This window comes from Herpailurus yagouaroundi, unplaced genomic scaffold (assembly GCF_014898765.1).
Source record: "Herpailurus yagouaroundi ecotype Mexico unplaced genomic scaffold, PumYag 189, whole genome shotgun sequence".
In the NCBI taxonomy this organism is placed as follows: Eukaryota; Metazoa; Chordata; class Mammalia; order Carnivora; family Felidae; genus Herpailurus; species Herpailurus yagouaroundi.
This window is the reverse complement of record NW_024412420.1, coordinates 271,255-289,393: the sequence shown is the minus strand read 5'-3', so window position 1 is coordinate 289,393 and position 18,139 is coordinate 271,255. Positions and strand designations below refer to the sequence as shown.

Below are 18,139 nucleotides of genomic sequence, written 5' to 3'. Positions count from 1 at the left end.
TCTTTTTCTCTTTCTCCTCCTCCTTTATTTTCCTTTCTCTCTCTCTGGATTAAGCAGTATAGTTTCTCTGGCCAATTTTTATTCTTTCTTTCCCCCCACCCCTGTCATTTCTCTCTTTGTATTGGATAAGACCTCTTCCATCAGCACCGCCTCCACCCTATTGTAGTTGGTGTATTTGGTTATTGTTTGTTTGTTTGTGTGTTTTTGTTTTTGGTTTATTTTTTGTTTGTTTGTTTTCTTTTCCAGGGCTACTTCAACAAAAAAATCAAAGCACACTGGTTTGTGGAGGGTCCAAAACATCACTACGAGTAGGGAGATAAAGTAACCAAAGCCACAACAAATAGAGAGCAAATAATACTCCCCAAAAAACATCTCCTGAAAGGCCAGGACCTGGACAGTGTATGACCCCTCTTTAATATAGTAGTGCTTGCAGGTGCAGGGCACATAAAAAGCTTTTAAAACACAGAAGGGACAGAAAACTAGCCAAAATGATAAAACTGAAAAATTCTCCTCAAAAGAATTTCCAGGAAGAAATTACAGCCAAAGAATTGCTCAAAACAGATATAAACAATATAACTGAACAAGAATTTAGAATAATAGTCATAAGATTAATTTCTGGGTTTGAAAAAAGCATAGAAGACGGCAGAGAATCTATTGCTACAGAGATCGAGGAACTAAAAAATAGTCATGATGAATTTAACAATGCTATAAATGAGGCAAAATAAAATAGAAGCAGTCGCAGCAAGGACTGAAGAGGCAGAAAGGAGAATAGGTGAATTAGAAGATAAAATGGAAAAAGAGGAAGCTGAGAAAAAGAGATAAAAAATTCTGGATCACGAGGGGAGAATTAGAGAACTAAGTGATTCAATGAAACGGAACAATATCTGTATCATAGGAGTTCCAGAAGAAGAAGAAGAGAGAGAAAGGGGCTGAAGGTGTACTTGAACAAATCATAGATGAGAACTTCCCCTATCTGGGGAAGGCAACAAACACTGAAATCAGGAGGCACAGAGAGCTCCCTTCAGACATAATTTGAATCCATCTTCTGCATGACATATCATAGTGAAACTGGCAAAATGCAAAGATAAAGAGAGAATTCTGAAAGCAGCTAGGGACAAACAGGCCTTAACCTACAAGGGTAGACACATAAGGGTAGTAGCAGACCTATCTACTGACTCTTGGCAGGCCAGAAAGGAGTGACAGGAAAGTTTCAATGCGCTGAATAGGAAAAACATGCAGCCAAGAATCCTTTATCCAGCAAGCCTGTCATTCAGAATAGAAGGAGAGATAAAGGTTTTCCCATACAAACAAAAACTGAAGGAAATCATCAATAAACCAGCCCTATAAAAGATCCTAAGGGGGATTCTGAGTGAAATGTTGCAAGGACCACAAAGGACAAGAGACTGATATCTACAAGCTGAAACCTACATATAACACAATAACTCTAAACTCATATCTTTCAGTAATAACACTGAATATAAATGGAATAAATGCTCCAATAAAAACATATAGGGTATCATATGGATAAAAAACAAGACCCATCTATTTGCTGTCTACAAGAGACCCATTTTAGACCTGAGGACACCTTCTGATTGAAAGTGAGGAGATGGAGAACCATCTACAATGATTCTGGAAGTCAAAAGAAAGCTGGAGTAGCCATACTTATATCAGAGAAACTAGATTTTAAACTAAAGGCTGTAACAAAAGATGAAGAATGGCATTATATAATAATTACAGGGTCTATCCATCAGGAAGAGCTAACAATTATAAATGTTTATGCACCGAATTCTAAGCACCCAAATATATAAAACAATTAATCACAAACATAAGCAATCTTATTGGTAAGAATGTGGTAATTGCTGAAATAGACACTTACAGCAATGTATAGATCATCTAGACTGAAAATCAAGAAAGAAACAATGGCCCTGAATGATACACTGGACCAGATGCACTTGACAGATATATTTAGAACTTTCCATTCTAAAGCAGCAAAATATACATTCTTCTCAAGTGCACATGGAACATTCTCCAAGATAGATTACATAGTGGGTCACAAAATAGCCCTTAATAAATATAAAAGCATTTTTTATCATACCATGCACACTTTCAGATCACAATGCTATGAAACTTGAAATCAACCACAAGAAAAAGTTTGGAAAACCTCCAAATTCATGGAGGTTAAAGAACATCCTACTAAAGAACAAATAGGTCAGCCAGGCAATTAAAGAAGAAATTAAAGAAATTAAAAAATACACGGAAACAAATGAAAATGAAAACACAACAGTCCAAACCCTTTGGGATGCAGCAAAGGCAGTCCTAAGAGGAAAATACATTGCAGTCCAGGCCTATCTCAAGAAACAAGAAAAATCCCAATCTAACAGCACATGTAAAGGAACTAGAAGCAGAACAATAAAGAACCCACAAACCCAGCAGAAGAAGAGAAATAATAAAGGTCAGAGCAGAAATAAACAGCATAGAATAAAAAAAACCAGTAGAACAGATCAGTGAAACTAAGAGTTGGTTTTTTGAAAAAATAAACAAAATTGATAAACCTCTAGCCAAAAGGAAAAGAGAGAGTACCCAAGTTGATAAAATCATGAATGACAATGGATTTATTACAAAAATCCCTCAAAAATACAAGAAATTATCAGAGAATACTATGAAAAATTGTATGCCAACAAACTGGGCAACCTGGAAGAAATGGACAAATTCCTAAACGCCCACACACTACCAAAACTCAAATGGGAAGAAATAGAAAATTTGAACAGACCCATAACTAGTAAAGAAATTTAATCAGTTATCAAAAATCTCCCCAGTCTCTTTAACAAATGGTGCGGGGAGAACTGGACAGCAATATGCAGAAGGATGAAACTAGACCACTTTCTCACACCATTCACAAAAATAAACTCAAAATGGATAAAGGACCTGAATGTGAGACAGGAAAACCTCTCTGACCTCAGCCGTAGCAATTTCTTACTTGACATATACCCAAAGGCAAGGGAATTAAAAGCAAAAATGAACTATTGGGACCTCATGAAGATATAAAGCTTCTGTACGGCAAAGGAAACAATCAACAAAACTAAAAGGCAACCAACGGAATGGGAAAAGATATTTGCAAACGACATATCGGACAAAGGGCTAGTATCCAAAATCTATAAAGAGCTCACCAAACTCCACACCCAAAAAACAAATAATCCAGTGAAGAAATGGGCAGAAGACATGAATAGACACTTCTCTAAAGAAGACATCTGGATGGCCAACAGGCACATGAAAAGATGCTCAACGTCGCTCCTCATCAGGGAAATACAAATTAAAACCACACTCACATACCACCTCACGCCAGAGTGGCCAAAAGGAACAAATCAGGAGACTATAGATGCTGGAGAGGATGTGGAGAAACAGGAACCCTCTTGCACTGTTGGTGGCAATGCAAACTGGCGCAGCCACTCTAGAAAACAGTGTGGAGGTTCCTCAAAAAATTAAAAATAGACCTACCCTATGACCCAGCAATAGCACTGCTAGGAATTTACCCAAGGGATACAGGAGTACTGATGCATAGGGGCACTTGTACCCCAGTGTTTATAGCAGCACTCTCAACAATAGCCAAATTGTGGAAAAAGCCTAAATGTCCATCAACTGATGAATGGATAAAGAAATTGTGGTTTATATACACAATGGAGTACTATGTGGCAATGAGAAAGAATGAAATATGGCCCTTTGTAGCAACATGGATAGAACTGGAGAGTGTGATGCTAAGTGAAATAAGCCATATAGAGAAAGACAGATACCAGATGTGTTCACTCTTATGTGGATCCTGAGAAACTTAACAGGAACCCATGGGGGAGGGGAAGGAAAAAAAAAAAAGAGGTTAGAGTGGGAGAAAGCCAAAGCATAAGAGACTCTTAAAAACTGAGAACAAACTGAGGGTTGATGGGGGGGGGGTGAGGGAGGGGAGGGTGGGTGATGGGTATTGAGGAGGGCACCTGTTGGGATGAGCACTGGGTATTGTATGGAAACCAATTTGACAATAAATTTCATATATTAAAAAAAATCTCCCAACAAATAAGAGTACAGGACCAGATCGCTTTCCTGTGGAATTCTACCAGACATTTAAAGCTATCCTTCTCAAGCTGTTCCAAAAAATAGAAAGGGAAGGAAAACTTCCAGACTCATTCTATGAAGCCAGCATTACTTTGATTCCCAAACCAGACAGAAACCCCACAAAAAAGGAGAACTACAGGTCAATATCCCTGATGAACATGGATGCAAAAATTCTCAACAAGATACTAGCAAATTGAATTCAGCAGCATATGAAAAGAATATTCACCATGATCAAGTGGGATTCATTCCTGGGCTGCAGGGCCAGCTCAATATTAACAAAACAATCAATGTGATACATCACATTAATAAAAGAAAAGAACTATATGATCCTGTCAATAGATGCAGAAAAAGCATTTGACAAAATTCAGCATCCTTTCTTAATAAAAACCCTCAAGAAAGTCAGGAAGAAGGAACATACTTAAACATCACAGAAGCCATATATGAAAAGCCCACAGCTAATATCATCCTCAATGGGGAAAAACTGAGAGTTTTCCCCGTGAGATCAGAAATTTGACAGGGATGTCCACTCTCAGCACTGTTGTTTAACATAGTGTTGGAAGTGTTAGCATCAGCAATCAGACAACACAATGAAATAAAAGGCATCAAAATTGGCAAAGAAGTCAAACTTTCACTTTTTGCAGACATGATACTCTACAAAAGACTCCACCAAAAGACTCCTAGAATTGATACATGAATTCAGCAAAGTAGCAGGGTACAAAATCAATGTACAGAAAGCAGTTGCATTTTTATACACTAACAATGAAGCAACAGAAAGAGAAATAAAGAAACTAATCCCATTTACAATTGCACCTAGAACCATAAAATACCTAGGAATAAACCTAACCAAAGATGTAAAATATCTGTATGCTGGAAACTGTAGAAAGCTTATGAAGGAAACTGAAGAAGACACAAAGAAATGGAAAAGCATTCCATGCTCATGGATTGGAAGAATAGATATTGTTAAAATGTCAGTACAACCCAAAACAATATACACATTCAATGCAATCCCAATCAAAATTGCACTGGTATTCTTCTCAAAGCTAGAACAAACAATCCCCAAATTTGTATGAAACCACAAAAGATCCCGAATAGCCAAAGTAATACTGAAGAAGAAAACCAAAGCAGGAGGCATCACAATCCCGGACTTCAGCCTCTACTATAAAGTTGTAATCATCAAGACAGTATGGTACTGGCACAAAAGCAGACACATAGACCAATGGAATAGAATATATAACCCAGAATTGGACCCCCGAATATATGGCCAGTTGATGTTTGACAAAGCAGGAAAGAGTATCCAATGGAAAAAGACAGTCTCTTTAGAAAATGGTGTTGGGAGAACTGGACAGCATCATGTAGAAGAATGAAACTAGACCACTTTCTTATACCATTCACAAAAATAAACTCAAAATGGATAAAGGACCTGAATGTGAGACAGGAAAGCATCAAAACCCTAGAGGAGAAAGCAGGCAACAACCTTTTTGACCTCAGCTGCAGCAACTTCTTACTTGACACATCTCCAAAAGCAAGGGAATTAAAAGCAAAAATGAACTATTGGAATCTCATGAAGATAAAAAGCTTCTGCACAGCAAAGGAAACAATCAACAAAACTAAAAGGCAACTGATAGAATGGGAAAATATATTTGCAAATGACATATCGGGCAAAGGGTTAGTATCCAAAATCTAGAAAAAACTCACCAAACTCCACACCTGAAAATCAAATAATCCAGTGAAGAAATGGGCAGAAGACATGAATAGACACTTCTCTAAAGAAGACATCCAGATGGCCAACAGATACATGAAATGATGCTCAACATCACTCATCATCAGGGAAATACAAATCAAAGCCACAGTGAGATACTACCTTACACCGGTCAGAGTGGCTAAAAGGAACAAATCAGGAAACTATAGATGCTGGCGAGGATGTGGAGAAATGGGAACCCTCTTACACTGTTGGGGGGAATAGAAAGTGGTGCAGCCACTCTGGGAAACAGCGTGGCGGTTCTCAAAAAATTAAAATAGAACTACTGTATGACCCAGAAATAGTACTGCTAGGAATTAACCCAAGGAATACAGAGTGCTGATGCATAGGGGCACATGTACCCCTATGTTTATAGCAGCACTTTCAACAATAGCCAAATCATGGAAAGAGCCTAAATGTCCATCAACTGATAAATGGATAAAGATGTGGTTTATATATACAATGGAATACTACTTGGCAATGAGAAAGAATGAAATCTTGCCATCTGCAGCATCGTGGATAGAACTGAGGGTATTATGCTAAGTGAAATAAGTCAGTCAGAGAAAGACAGATATCATGTTTTCACTTATATGTAAATTTTGAGAAACTTAACAGAAGATCATGGGGGAAGGGAAGGGGAAAAAAATAGTTACAGAGAGGGAGGGAGGCAAACCATAAGAGACTCTTAAATACAGAGAACAAATTGAGGGTTGAAGGGGGTTAGGGAGAGGGGAAAGTGGGTGATGGGCTCTGAGGAGGGCACTTGTTAGGATGAGCACTGGGTGTTGTATGTAAGCCAATATGACAATATATTAAAAATAAAATAAAATAAAATAAATAATAAATAAAACATCTTTGAAGTTTTGCTGTTTTGCAAAAAGTTCATTAGCTACTGTTCCATGTTTATACCTGCCCTGTATCTTCCCAAATGCACTTGGTTAGTTCTTTCAGTGTGCTCCTGCACTATTCACTATTCACCTTTTGTGGCTGATTTAAGCAGAGACTTTAGGAAGTATACACGACTCCAGCTTTGCTTTCATGGGATGAACCTTCCTTCCTAAGTCTGAATAAGTGCCAATAAATATTTCAGTTGGCTCCTTTGAGACCTAGAGCCCTGATTTAGAACCATGATACAATTTGGAATTGTTAAGTTACTCTTTCTGTTTTGTATAATTGTTTTAAATTTTATATTTTGTTGCCTACAGAACTTAAAAAAAAAAAAACCCAATAATATACCCAATAAGGTGATGCTGGCTCAATGCTTCAAGATAATTTCTGACAACCTTGGGAAGATATGGAGTTTAGATGGGAAGGACCTGAGAGTTGTCCTTTCTAACCTTGTTACTCAAATGTGGCCTTAAGTAGTTTCCAATTGCTATGCATTTTGCCTCTGATGTAGGACATGACAACCAGGAAAGATTCTTCCTGGTCCTGAGGGACAAACCACTAAGTATGGAGAAACTTACTCTTTTTTTGTTTGTTTGTTTCAATTTTCTTGTATTTTATTTTTTAATTTTTATTTTAGACAGGGAGAGAGAGAGAGAGAGAGAGAGAGAGAGAGAGCATGTGCGAGTGGGGGAGGGGCACAGAGGGAGAGATTGAGAATCCCAAGCAAGCTCCATCCTCAGCACAGAGCCCAACTCAGGGCTCAATCTCATGACCCTGGGATCATGACTTGAGCCAGAATCAACAGTTGGACACTCAACTGACTGAGCCACCCAGGCACCCCTAAATATTTTATTTTCTTTTTATTTTTTTCTTGACATTTTTTATTGTTTTACATTTACATCTAAGTTAGTTAGCATATGGTGCAATAATGATTTCAGAAGTAGAATCCAGTGATTCATCCCCTACATATAATACCTAGTGCTCATACCAGCAGGGTCCTCTTAATGTCCCTTGTCCATTTAGCCCATCCCCCCACCCAAAACCCCTCTAGAAACCCTCAGTTTGTTTTCTGTATTTGTCCCCATCCATTTTTATATTAGTTATGCTTCCCTTCCTTATGCTCATCTGTTTTGTATCTTAAATTACAAAAATGAGTGAAGTCATATGATATTTGTCTTTCTCTGACTAATTTTGCTTGGCATAATACACTCTAGTTCCATCCATGTTGTTGCAAATGGCAAGATTTCATTCTTTTTGATTGCCTAGTAATACTCCATTGTATATATATACCACATCTTCTTTATTCATTCATCTGTCAATGGACATTTGGGCTCTTTCCATACTTTGGCTATTGTCTACAACACTTACATAAACATTGGGGTGCAGGTGCCCCTTCGAATCAGTACACCTGTATCCTTTGGATAAATACCTAGTAGTGAAATTGCTGGGTCATAGAGTAGTTCTATTTTTAATTTTTTGAGGAACCTCCATACTGTTTTCCTGAATGGCTATACCAGTTTGCATTACCGCCAGGAGTGCCAAAGGGTTCCTCTTTCTCTGCATCATTGCCAACATCTGTTATTGCCTGAGTTGTTCATTTTAGCCATTCTGATGGGTGTGAGGTGGTATCTCATTGTGGTTTTGATTTGTATTTCCCTGCTAATGAGTGATGGTGAGCATTTTTTCACATGTCGGTGAGCAATGTGGATGTCTTCTTTGGAAGAAGGTCTATTCATGTGTTTTGCCCATTTCTTCACTGGATGATTTGTTTTTTGGGTGTTGAGTTTGATAAGTTCTTTACAAATTTTGGATACTAACCCTTTATTTGCAAATATCTTTTCCCATTCTGTTAGTTGCCTTTTAGTTTTGCTGATTGTTTCCTTCACTGTGCAAAAGCTTTTTATCTTTTTATTTTATTTTATTTTATTTTACTTTATTTTATTTTAATTTTTTAAATATTTATTTTGAGAGAGAGAGAGAGAGAGAGAGGAGCGGCAGGGAGAGAGGTAGACACATAATCTGAAGCAGACTTCAGGCTCTGAGCTGTCATGACAGCACAGAGCCCAACACAGGCCTTGAACTCATGGACTGAGAGATCATGACCTGAGCCAAAGTTGGATGCCTAACCGACTGAGCCACTCAGGCACCCCCAGAAGCTTTTTATCTTGATGAATTCCCAATAGTTCATTTTTGCTTTTGTTTCCCTTGCCTCCAGAGACATGCTGAGTAAGAAGTTGCTATGGCTGAGGTCAAATAGACTTTTGCCTGCTTTTCTCCTCTAGGATTTTGATGGCCCCTGTCTTATGTTTAGGTCTTTCATCCATTCTGAGTCTATTTTTATGTATGGTGTAAGAAAGTGGTCCAGGTTTGTTCTTCTGCATGTCGCTGTCCAGTTTTCTCAACACCATTTGTTGAAGATGCTGTCTGTTCCATTGGATATTCTTCCCTGCTTTGTCAAAGATTAGTTGGCCATAACTTTCTGGGTTCTCTATTCTGTTCCATTGATCTAAATGTCTGTTTTTGTGCCAGCACCATACTGTCTTGATGTTTAAAGCTTTGTAATATATCTTAAAGTCTGGAATTTTAATGCCTCCAGCTTTTGTTTTCTTTTTTATGATTGCATTGGTTATTTGGGGTCTTTTCTGGTTCCATACAAATTTTAGGATTGTTTGTTATAGCTCTGTGAAGAATGCTGGTGTTATTTTGATACGACCTAAATATTTTATTTTTAAGTGATATCTACTTAAGTTAATCTCTACTTAAGCCCCAGCGTGGGGCTTGAACCCACATCCCCAAGATCAAGAGTCACATGCTCCACCAAATGAGCTAGCCAGGTGCCCTGAGAAACTTAACTCTTGATCAGTGATGCTTTCAAAGAAATATCTTGATAGAAAGGGGGAAATGTGGGAATTAATAAAAGAAAACCTTGTTTATAATCGAGTGGGGAGGCTAGCAGGAAGAGCTCTCAGACCCTATCACTTGCTGTCAATTGCAGACCCAACAGGAAGAAAGGGACCTTTTATATGGATGCTACTTTAGCTTAGTTTTTGAAGTAACAGCTGAATTTTATTTCTCAACAGGAGAAGGAGTGTAAGGGTTGCACTGCACTGAAAGAGACACAGATCTCAGGTGACATGTCCTCTCCATTTTAGTGACAGGGTTGCACTTCTCTACCAAGCCAGCATCTGAGTGAGAAGCACATGTATAGGGTAATGGATATATGTAACAGGGAGATGGATGTGGAAGAATATCAAATATTAAAATCAGGGCCACTATAAGGGAAACCTTAAGATCAAACAGACTGGCAGAGACCAAAGAAGGCAGAGTAATGTACTTCCAAAAGGGAGAAATAGGAAAGAAGGAGTAACAGGTCCTAAGGAAGCCCAAAATCGAATAGGGCAAACAACATTAAACTATAAAGACTGAGAATAATCCCTTTTGGCTGATGCTCTGCCTGAAACTCTCTGAGGGGGTTAGGGGTTTCTCTGAGGAGATTGGGAGCATCCTGGCCATTCTGAACCAGTGAGACAGTCCCACCCTTTGAAAACTCTTCTGTCTAGGGGCTGTGTACTCTGGGCCTGTCGTGGGCACAGCAGCCTGCTGATTTCTGAATAGTGTTCAGGGACATTCTTCCGTCATCCCAGTGTTTTTTCAAGAATAGTGCCTGGCTTCTATTGAGATAACTGATCCACACTAACCTCCTGGTCAAATGGTGACTTAGTCTCATCACTAGTGTCTCATTTTTTGCAATATGTGTAGGCTGAGAATCTTTAAGTTCTGCTCTTGTCTGCTCAACAATTATACCTTTAAGTCATTTCTTTTCACATTTCACCATAAACTGTTAGGTGGAGCCGAGTCACACCTTCCACACATTGCTTAGAAATCTCTTCAGCTAAGGACTCCTGGGTGGCTCAGTCAGTTGAGCCTCTGACTTTGGCTCAAGTCACAATAATACAGTTTGTGGGTTCAAGTTGTGCTGACAGCTCAGAGCCTAGAGCCTGCTTCGGATTCTGTGTCTCCCTCTCTTTCTGCCCCTCCCCTGCTCATGCTCTCTCTCTCTTTCAAACAATGAATAAACATTTAAAAAATAAAAATAAAAAAGAAATCTCTTCAGCTAAACATCCAGTTCCATCACCTGCAAGGTGGACACCTTTCACGAAATATCAGCACACAAACACAAATCAGCCAAGTTCTTTGTCACTTTACAGCAGGGATCACCTTTCTTTCAGTGCCCAATAACATGCTCCTCATTTCTGTGTGCCATCACCAGAATGGCCTTCACTGTCCACATGTCTACCAATGTTCAGTTCATGGCCTCTTAGGGGTTCTCTAAGGAGATGGAGGCTTTCTCCCACAGCTCTCCTGTTTTCTTTCTGAGCCCTCACCAGAATTACCTTTTAAAGGTTCATTCATGGCAATGTAGGCATCTCATTTTCTAGCATACATTTCAAAACTCTTCTGGCCTCAACCCATTGCCCACTTCCAAAGCCGCTTGCACATTTTTAGGTATTTGTTACAGCAGCGCCCCATTTCTTGGTACCAATTCCGACTTAGTACATTTGGGCTGCTATAACAAAAATACCATAGACTGGGTGGCTTAAACAACAAACATTTATTTCTCACAGTTCTGGAGAATGGGAAGTCCAAGAGCAAGGCACAAGCAGATTTGCTTCCTGTTTCACAGACCACCATCTTCTCACAAGGTGGAAGGAGGGCAAGAGAGCTCTCTGGGGTCCCTTATACAAAGGCACACTCTTGTTCATGAGCACAGCATCCTGTGACCTTATCACCTCCCAAAGCTCTACCACCCAATACCATCACATGGGGGGTTGGGAATTCAACATATGAATTTGGGGGAATGCAAATTCAGACGATAGCAGCCTCCTTGCCAGCACTTGGTATTGCCAGTCTTTTAAATTTTAGTCATTCTGTACAGAGTATGGTGGTATCATATTATGATTTTAATTTCTATTTACATTATTTTCCTTTGGCCCAAATACCTTTCTTGTGCAGATCTGCTAATGAAAATTCCTCATGGTTTTTGTCTTTTTTTTTTTTGTCTTTTGTCTTTATTTTGTCTTTAGTTTTAAGAGAGGGGAAGGGAAATTTGGGCCTCACTTCCTCTTACCTACTTCTCACTGAGGAGAGCTCCTAAGCATCTCTGCCACATGGTTAAGAAGTTTATGCAAAGCCCCAGATCCATTCCCTGTCCTGAGAGTCTTCTTGGAGAATCTGGCTGGGAAGTCCTGATTCCTTTGATCTCTGTTTGTGTTAGGGAATTTAAGGTGGGATCTTTGTGGGTCTGCAAGTGGGAGAAGGTGTGAAAAATAGAAAAGTGTGGGGTTTGGGTGGTAGGATGAGTGTGTTCATAAAATAATGGTAACTTCTTTTGTCTGTGCTCTCCCAATGGTTCTGGGACTGGGAATAATGCAATTATTCTTTATCCCTTTTGTTCTTTTGAAGTTTTCCTTGAAGTCTAATTATAGGTCAGACTGTTACTGTCTAGAATTGGGGAATGAATAGCATTTCACTGCTATAAAATAACATTCAGAGAGCTGGAAACTGATTACTCCACTCCACCTGAACCTCAGGCCTCCTTTATTTGACTCCCACCAACAACCCTACTCACTTTAACATCTGAACTACTTCAATACCAGAGGAGAAACAGAGGTGAGCAGATGAGAATAAGGCAGTAGGTCCCCTAAAGATGCCAATCTCAGACACTTCTTCTGGTGCTGGCCCTGGGATCCCCATGCCCTGGGAGGGAAAGAGGTGTTAGAGTTGCAGCAAGAACCAAGATCTGGCAAGGCATCAAGGAGCCCAACTTTATGGATCCTCCGCCTCTGACAACTGCAACACGTAGATCATGTTGGGCGATTAGATCTCTCTGCCTGCCCCATCATGGCACTGGGGAAGGTGCAGGGCAGTGGCTCAGGCCCTAGTTAGTAACCCCATGCTCCCGAAGTACGGTTAAACTTTCATCAGCTAACGTGCGTGGCCAGTTTGCAGCTCCACCCAATAGGAATGCCAGGAAGCATGGGGCAATAGGCATCTGGAAGTTGTCCCTGGACAAAGGCTAGTTGCCTTTGGGGACCTCTGCTGATATGCACATTGTTTTTGTGGAGGAGACACTCCTGCCCATCCGGTCGCCGGCTTCAGCATCTCGCTCTCCACGCTCTTTCCTGCCACTTGGCGGTGTTCCAGGTGCGCGCCAGTGCCTGAGTTTACCCTTCCCCGTGCTGCGAGACAGCCTAGTCTCCAGCCAAGAATGGGGTGGAGTTTACTCCAATTCCGCTGGAGCGCAGCTACTCCAGGGCTAGTGTGGGCCTGGAGCGCCCTCTGGCGGTGCTGGGTGCCGGCCCTGGACCTCCACGCACAGCGCCAGACTTTGGGTTTGGTTCCCGTAATGCGCTGGACAGAGCCTGCCAGGCGGTGGAGCTCTGAAAACCATTCTGCCTTGATTATTACCTCACCTCTCTCCAGGTCGGGCACGGGGAGGCGCGACACAGCCTTAGACAGCTGCTAGGATGGGCGTGGTGGGGGTCCAGGGAAAACCAGGGTGCTGCTAAGCTTAGCTTTATCAGTGTGGACATGTAGTTGCTGGGCTTGGAGTCATACGTGTCGTTTTTTTCTGAACTAGCCATTGCCAAGAGGCTTGCATATTGGGTTTGCTTGACCTCTTGGTGTTCCCTAACCTCATCACCTGAGTCACTTCCTTTCCTGGACATTGGAGCAGGAGGGGTGCGGCTGTCTGGGAGAGCTGGGGATCTCCCAGAGTAGAAGACTGTCTTTACTGGGCAGAATGTGCATGGGAGGAATTCCAGAAACTCTCTTTTTGCTGATGTCATCACCTTTGGACCCGAAGGTAGAGGAATCAGCGTGGCTTGGATATGGGTGAGGAGGGGTTGAGTGCTGAAAATTGTGGAGACTCTTTATGGCCTCAGCATCCAAACACAACTCACAGGAAAAATATGGAGTGGGCAGTGGTGATGTCCACACACAGCAAGTTCCTACCGGGTGCCAGACAGGGCACAGGATCCAAGTGTGACCGGGACAAATCACTAATCTCTGGCCTTCTCAGGTACTTGTGGACCTTCTGGAATGGTTCTGGGATGGTCACAACTGTGGAAGAATACAGGGAATGCTTCTGATTATTGGGTCAGTGTAGACATGTCTTGGATTTCAGGCTGGTCCTGGTCTACACAGGGGCAGCTGCATGCCAAGGCAGGTAGAGAGCCATGCCACTTCAGCACTATGGACTTGACAGCGTCCCAGGGACAGTTTAGCAAAGCCAAGAGAGGGATGGATAGTTGTTCTGCCCACCCAAGTGTGGCCCTTTGAGGCTGATGGCAGAACCCTTTTGGAGGGGCCTGAGCTTTGTTCAGGACCCTAACCTTGAGGGACTTGGGGCCTGACACCTGCATTTATAGGGTTCAGACACAAGATCCAGAAATTACAGACTCGGGTATCACATAAATAGCCCTTTGTAGTGCTTCAAATTACAAACATTTTTATACATGGTCTTCTCTCTGCTTCTCAACAGCTCAGGAAAGTAGGCCTGAAAATCCACACTAATAGGTGAGAATCCTCAGAGAGGGTAAAAGTCACATATCCAGGGAGGGGTTTGAACCAAGACTCAAACAGCTGCTTTGGTCATAACAGATTTATCCACAAAGACAATGACAGTCATGTGGGGTCCTATAGTAGTGGGATTCTGTGGACTTATGGGCCAACACAGGGAGGAGGCACTTAGGAGTGAGAATGACTTATGGCCCTAGGTCGGCACTGCACAATGTGGGGTGGGAGCCCTGGTTAGGCTGGGCAGTACTGAGGGCTTCAAGGAGACATAGGCTGTCAATAAAACACGATCGTCTATTCCCAAAGCCTGAGGTGCCACTCAAGGCCCATCACAGTTTACCTATCCAGACTTATTAGGCCAGGTCCCCATCTTTGGGCCAGACCTTACTCATCTGTTCCCTGACCAAGATATCCCACGCAGGGCTGTGACTTGGGTGAGTCAAGTGAAGAGTGTATGTTGTGAAATTTGAAGAGGCACTCTCTCAGGGCTGTGCAAGTGCAGGCTAGCACTGGTAGGACCCTAAGACAGAGTCTCTTCTCTTTCACCTCTCTCTCCTGCCTTAGGTCTAAGCTTTGAACTCCCAGAGGGAAGAGGCTGTGGCTGCTACTGCCTGGGTGTCCCCAACCCAGCCTCTGGGCAGTGCAGTGCTGTCACTTGGAGCTCAATAAACATTTGGCAGTTGTCAAGTCTCATCTTTCTTCCCTGAGAGAAAAAGGGCCTATGCTGGGAAAAGCACATGTATGTCACTCGATCTAACCGATGGATCTAATTGGCCAGGGTCTGGACTTCTCATTTGCTAGACATAAGCAAATAAGATGTGGGGGGCCGGGGTGGGGGTGAGAACCCAGTGCCCTTGCAAGATTCAGAAAGTCCAAGCCAGAAGGTAAAGGACATTTAGTCCCACGTATTCTTTTTACATGTGGGGCAACAGAGCTGGAGAGTGACAGTGACTTGCCCTTAGGGACAGGACAGGGATACATAACAAGTTCTCCAACGACAACTGTGACTTAATCCTGGAAGCCAAAGCTGCTACTGGATGCGCATCGAGTATATCGACTGTCTACTTATCAGGACTGGAGCAATGAGCAGGATCGATCCATTGCTTTTGACTGCCAGCAAGTGCTGCTCGCCGATTGGTCCGGGTTAAGGAAACAGAAAAAAAAAAAAAAAAAAAAAAAGGGCGTGCACGTGGTACCCTCAGTCAGAGACTGGCCCTTGCGGGTGAGAGTGAGGCCGGGGAGCGACCATGGCGTCGCTGAATAGTAGCGCTGTCGTCTGCGTGATTTGCTTGGAGAAACCCAAATACCGCTGCCCCGCCTGCCGCGTGCCCTAGTGAGGGTGGGGGTCGTGGGGGAGGAGGCCGGGTGGGGCCTGCGGGGCGGCTCGGGGACCCGGCGGGGGCTGCGGGAGGGTCCGCGCGGCTTTCCGGGCTGACGCGGTCGTGGTCTCTGTTGTTGCAGCTGCTCCGTGGGATGTTTCCGGAAGCACAAAGGTAAGACCCCGGCGCCCCGCCTGAGCCCCCGGCACTCCCCTAGTGCGGGCAACCCCCGTCAAGCCCTGCCTCGCCCCAGGGGGAACCTCTACCTGTGAATGCTTCCTCGGGTTTCGAACAGTGAAAACTTCTGCCCTGTCTTTTCTTTTATAGACTTTTCTCTTTTCTTTCCTTCCTTCCTTCCTTCCTTCCGTCCTTCCTATTATTTTAAATAATGGGCTACTTTGGTCTGACAGAGTCGACCCTAGTAGTTTCTTCATCTTAGAATTCTGACGCAGAAGCTGCTCTTGCTGAGGTTAACGAGAACGTTTTCTTTCCTTCAAAAATGTTTTGTTAGAAACAACGAGGTAGATCTGTTTACAATAAGGAGCGATTAGTCTACATTTTAACTCCAATTCGGGGTCTCTTCTCAGTCCTCAGGGACCCTTTGCCGCGACCGCATGCTGGGTTGACTCTTTTGTTAAAGTTCCTCATTGGTTTTTTGCCTCTCGTGTCCCCCCCTTCCAGACTCTGATTCAGAGGTCCATTTCAAGCTGCTTCCCTCCCCCTGCTGTTTTTTTTTACCCTGGAGCGGTAATGACCGTGGAGCATTTTCAAAGGAAACTTTTTGGTTCAAGATAGGAAAGAAGGAGAACCGCTTTGCTGGAAATAGGGTTGTGGAGCCGGGTTGGGTAGGCTTTGCTCTGGTTGTGCAGCCCTGGGTGGCCCAAGAATCCCTAAGGCAATCTGTGGCAATCTGGAGCTCTCAACTGTGTGGCCGGGCTGCCACCAAGGTCTTTCCTGAAATGCACATTTGAGTAATTAACTCCCTTGTTGAACACTCCAGCCTCTCTAGGAAAGGAAGCCAGTGATTCTTAACTTGGGTATTGCTCTCCCTAGGGAGATGCACTGTTACCCTGTTTCTGTTTTACAGTAGCTCAGGAGGGTTGGGGGGCAATTCTGGCAATTGGTATTGACTCAGATCAACAGCCTGTGGTGTGTGAGACTCACACCATTAAAGACCTTTGGGTCTTGAACACCACAGTGCCCTTGATGAGAGACACTGGTCTTGGGAAGAAAGGCCAACCTCCCTTTGTGGTATTCTTTTGCTCTTCCTCCACTTGTGTGGGCCCCAGCCTCCTGCCAGGCCTGCCCTGTCAATCAACAGGTAGTTGCTCATCACCATGTGGTTGCTCCTGACCCTGTTCTTTCAGGGGTCTGGTCCAGCCATAGACCTTTCCCTCTGCCAGGAATGCTCTTTCCACCTGAAAGTGCCTCCTCTTTGTCTCCCGGCCCTCTCAGGTGATGTAAATCAGACTTTTCTCCATCTCTCCAACTGCCATCTCTAAGACTCAGCCCCTTGATGGGGGCCTGATGACTTTATCTGTGTAATTGGCACATGGCACATGCAAATTTAGTGTCTGAAACTGCTGAGAAAATAGTTTGGTAATTGAAGTCAGTGTGCCACTTGATCTTGGTGAAAGCCCTGTGAGGTTCTGCAGAGTAAGTTGGATGGGGACAGACCCTCAGGATACACAAGGCCTGTTTCCTCCACCCTCTGCCAAGCCCAGGGTTGCTTGTTTTCTGGATACTGCCCTGTGATTTGATCCCTCATTTCCTTTGCATCCATCATCCCTACCCACATCCCTTACCCTGAACATAGTTTCCCACCTAGATGCTGGCTTGGTGGAGAGGTGCAGCCTTGTTGCTAAAGTAGAAGTGATGTGTGCCTGATTTGTGTCTCTTTCAGAGGAGTGCAACCCTGAAACTCGTCCTATTGAGAGAAAAAGATCAGCTGTTACTGCAAAAACTATAAAGCCTGCAGAAGACAAAGGTGGGTTGGTTGATTTCAAACCAGCCAACCTAGGAAAAGGTTTCAAATAAAAGAAGCTGAAAGGAAAGAGATGTGGGTTGGGGCAGGGAGTCAGGAACGATGGCTTCATTAAGGAGCAGCACCTTCCTTAGCCTGGAGCACCAGGAGTGGGGCACCTGTTATGTATTATAGAGCAGCCTGAAGGTATTGTTAAGGGCAAGAAACAAGGAGGACAGAGGCAGAGGGGATAAAGCCTGTAGCTGTGGTTTGGGGATGAGGGGGGGGACCCTGCTGGTAGGATCCTTTTCCAGTCATGGCTTCAGGTTTCCCTCCATGGGCCTGGCTGGAGCTGTCAGTTCACCTGAGCTAGGCTTGGGTGGGCGACTGCCTTTGGCCTAGGTCACCTTCCTGCTGCTGGGGCTCTATGGATTTATTGTGGGAGTGGGCTGTCTCATCCATTTATCCACACTTCAGTATCTCCTGGGTTTCATGTACCATGCCAGTCTCTGAAAGCAGCCCCTCCTGCTGCCTGAACATTCACAGCATGGG

General features: G+C 43.1%; 1 protein-coding gene across 1 annotated transcript in view; it reads left to right on the top strand.

Moving 5' to 3' along the window:
• The first annotated feature begins 15,503 nt into the window (after window positions 1–15,503).
• ZNHIT3 (zinc finger HIT-type containing 3) overlaps window positions 15,504–18,139 on the top strand; it is a 5,454-nt gene continuing 2,818 nt past the window's right edge. Inside the window, exons 1-3 of the mRNA XM_040496914.1 lie at window positions 15,504–15,638; window positions 15,767–15,798; window positions 17,528–17,611. Of these exons, the coding sequence (XP_040352848.1) occupies window positions 15,553–15,638; window positions 15,767–15,798; window positions 17,528–17,611 (202 nt within the window). The 5' untranslated portion in view covers window positions 15,504–15,552. The remainder of the gene's footprint in view (window positions 15,639–15,766; window positions 15,799–17,527; window positions 17,612–18,139) is intronic.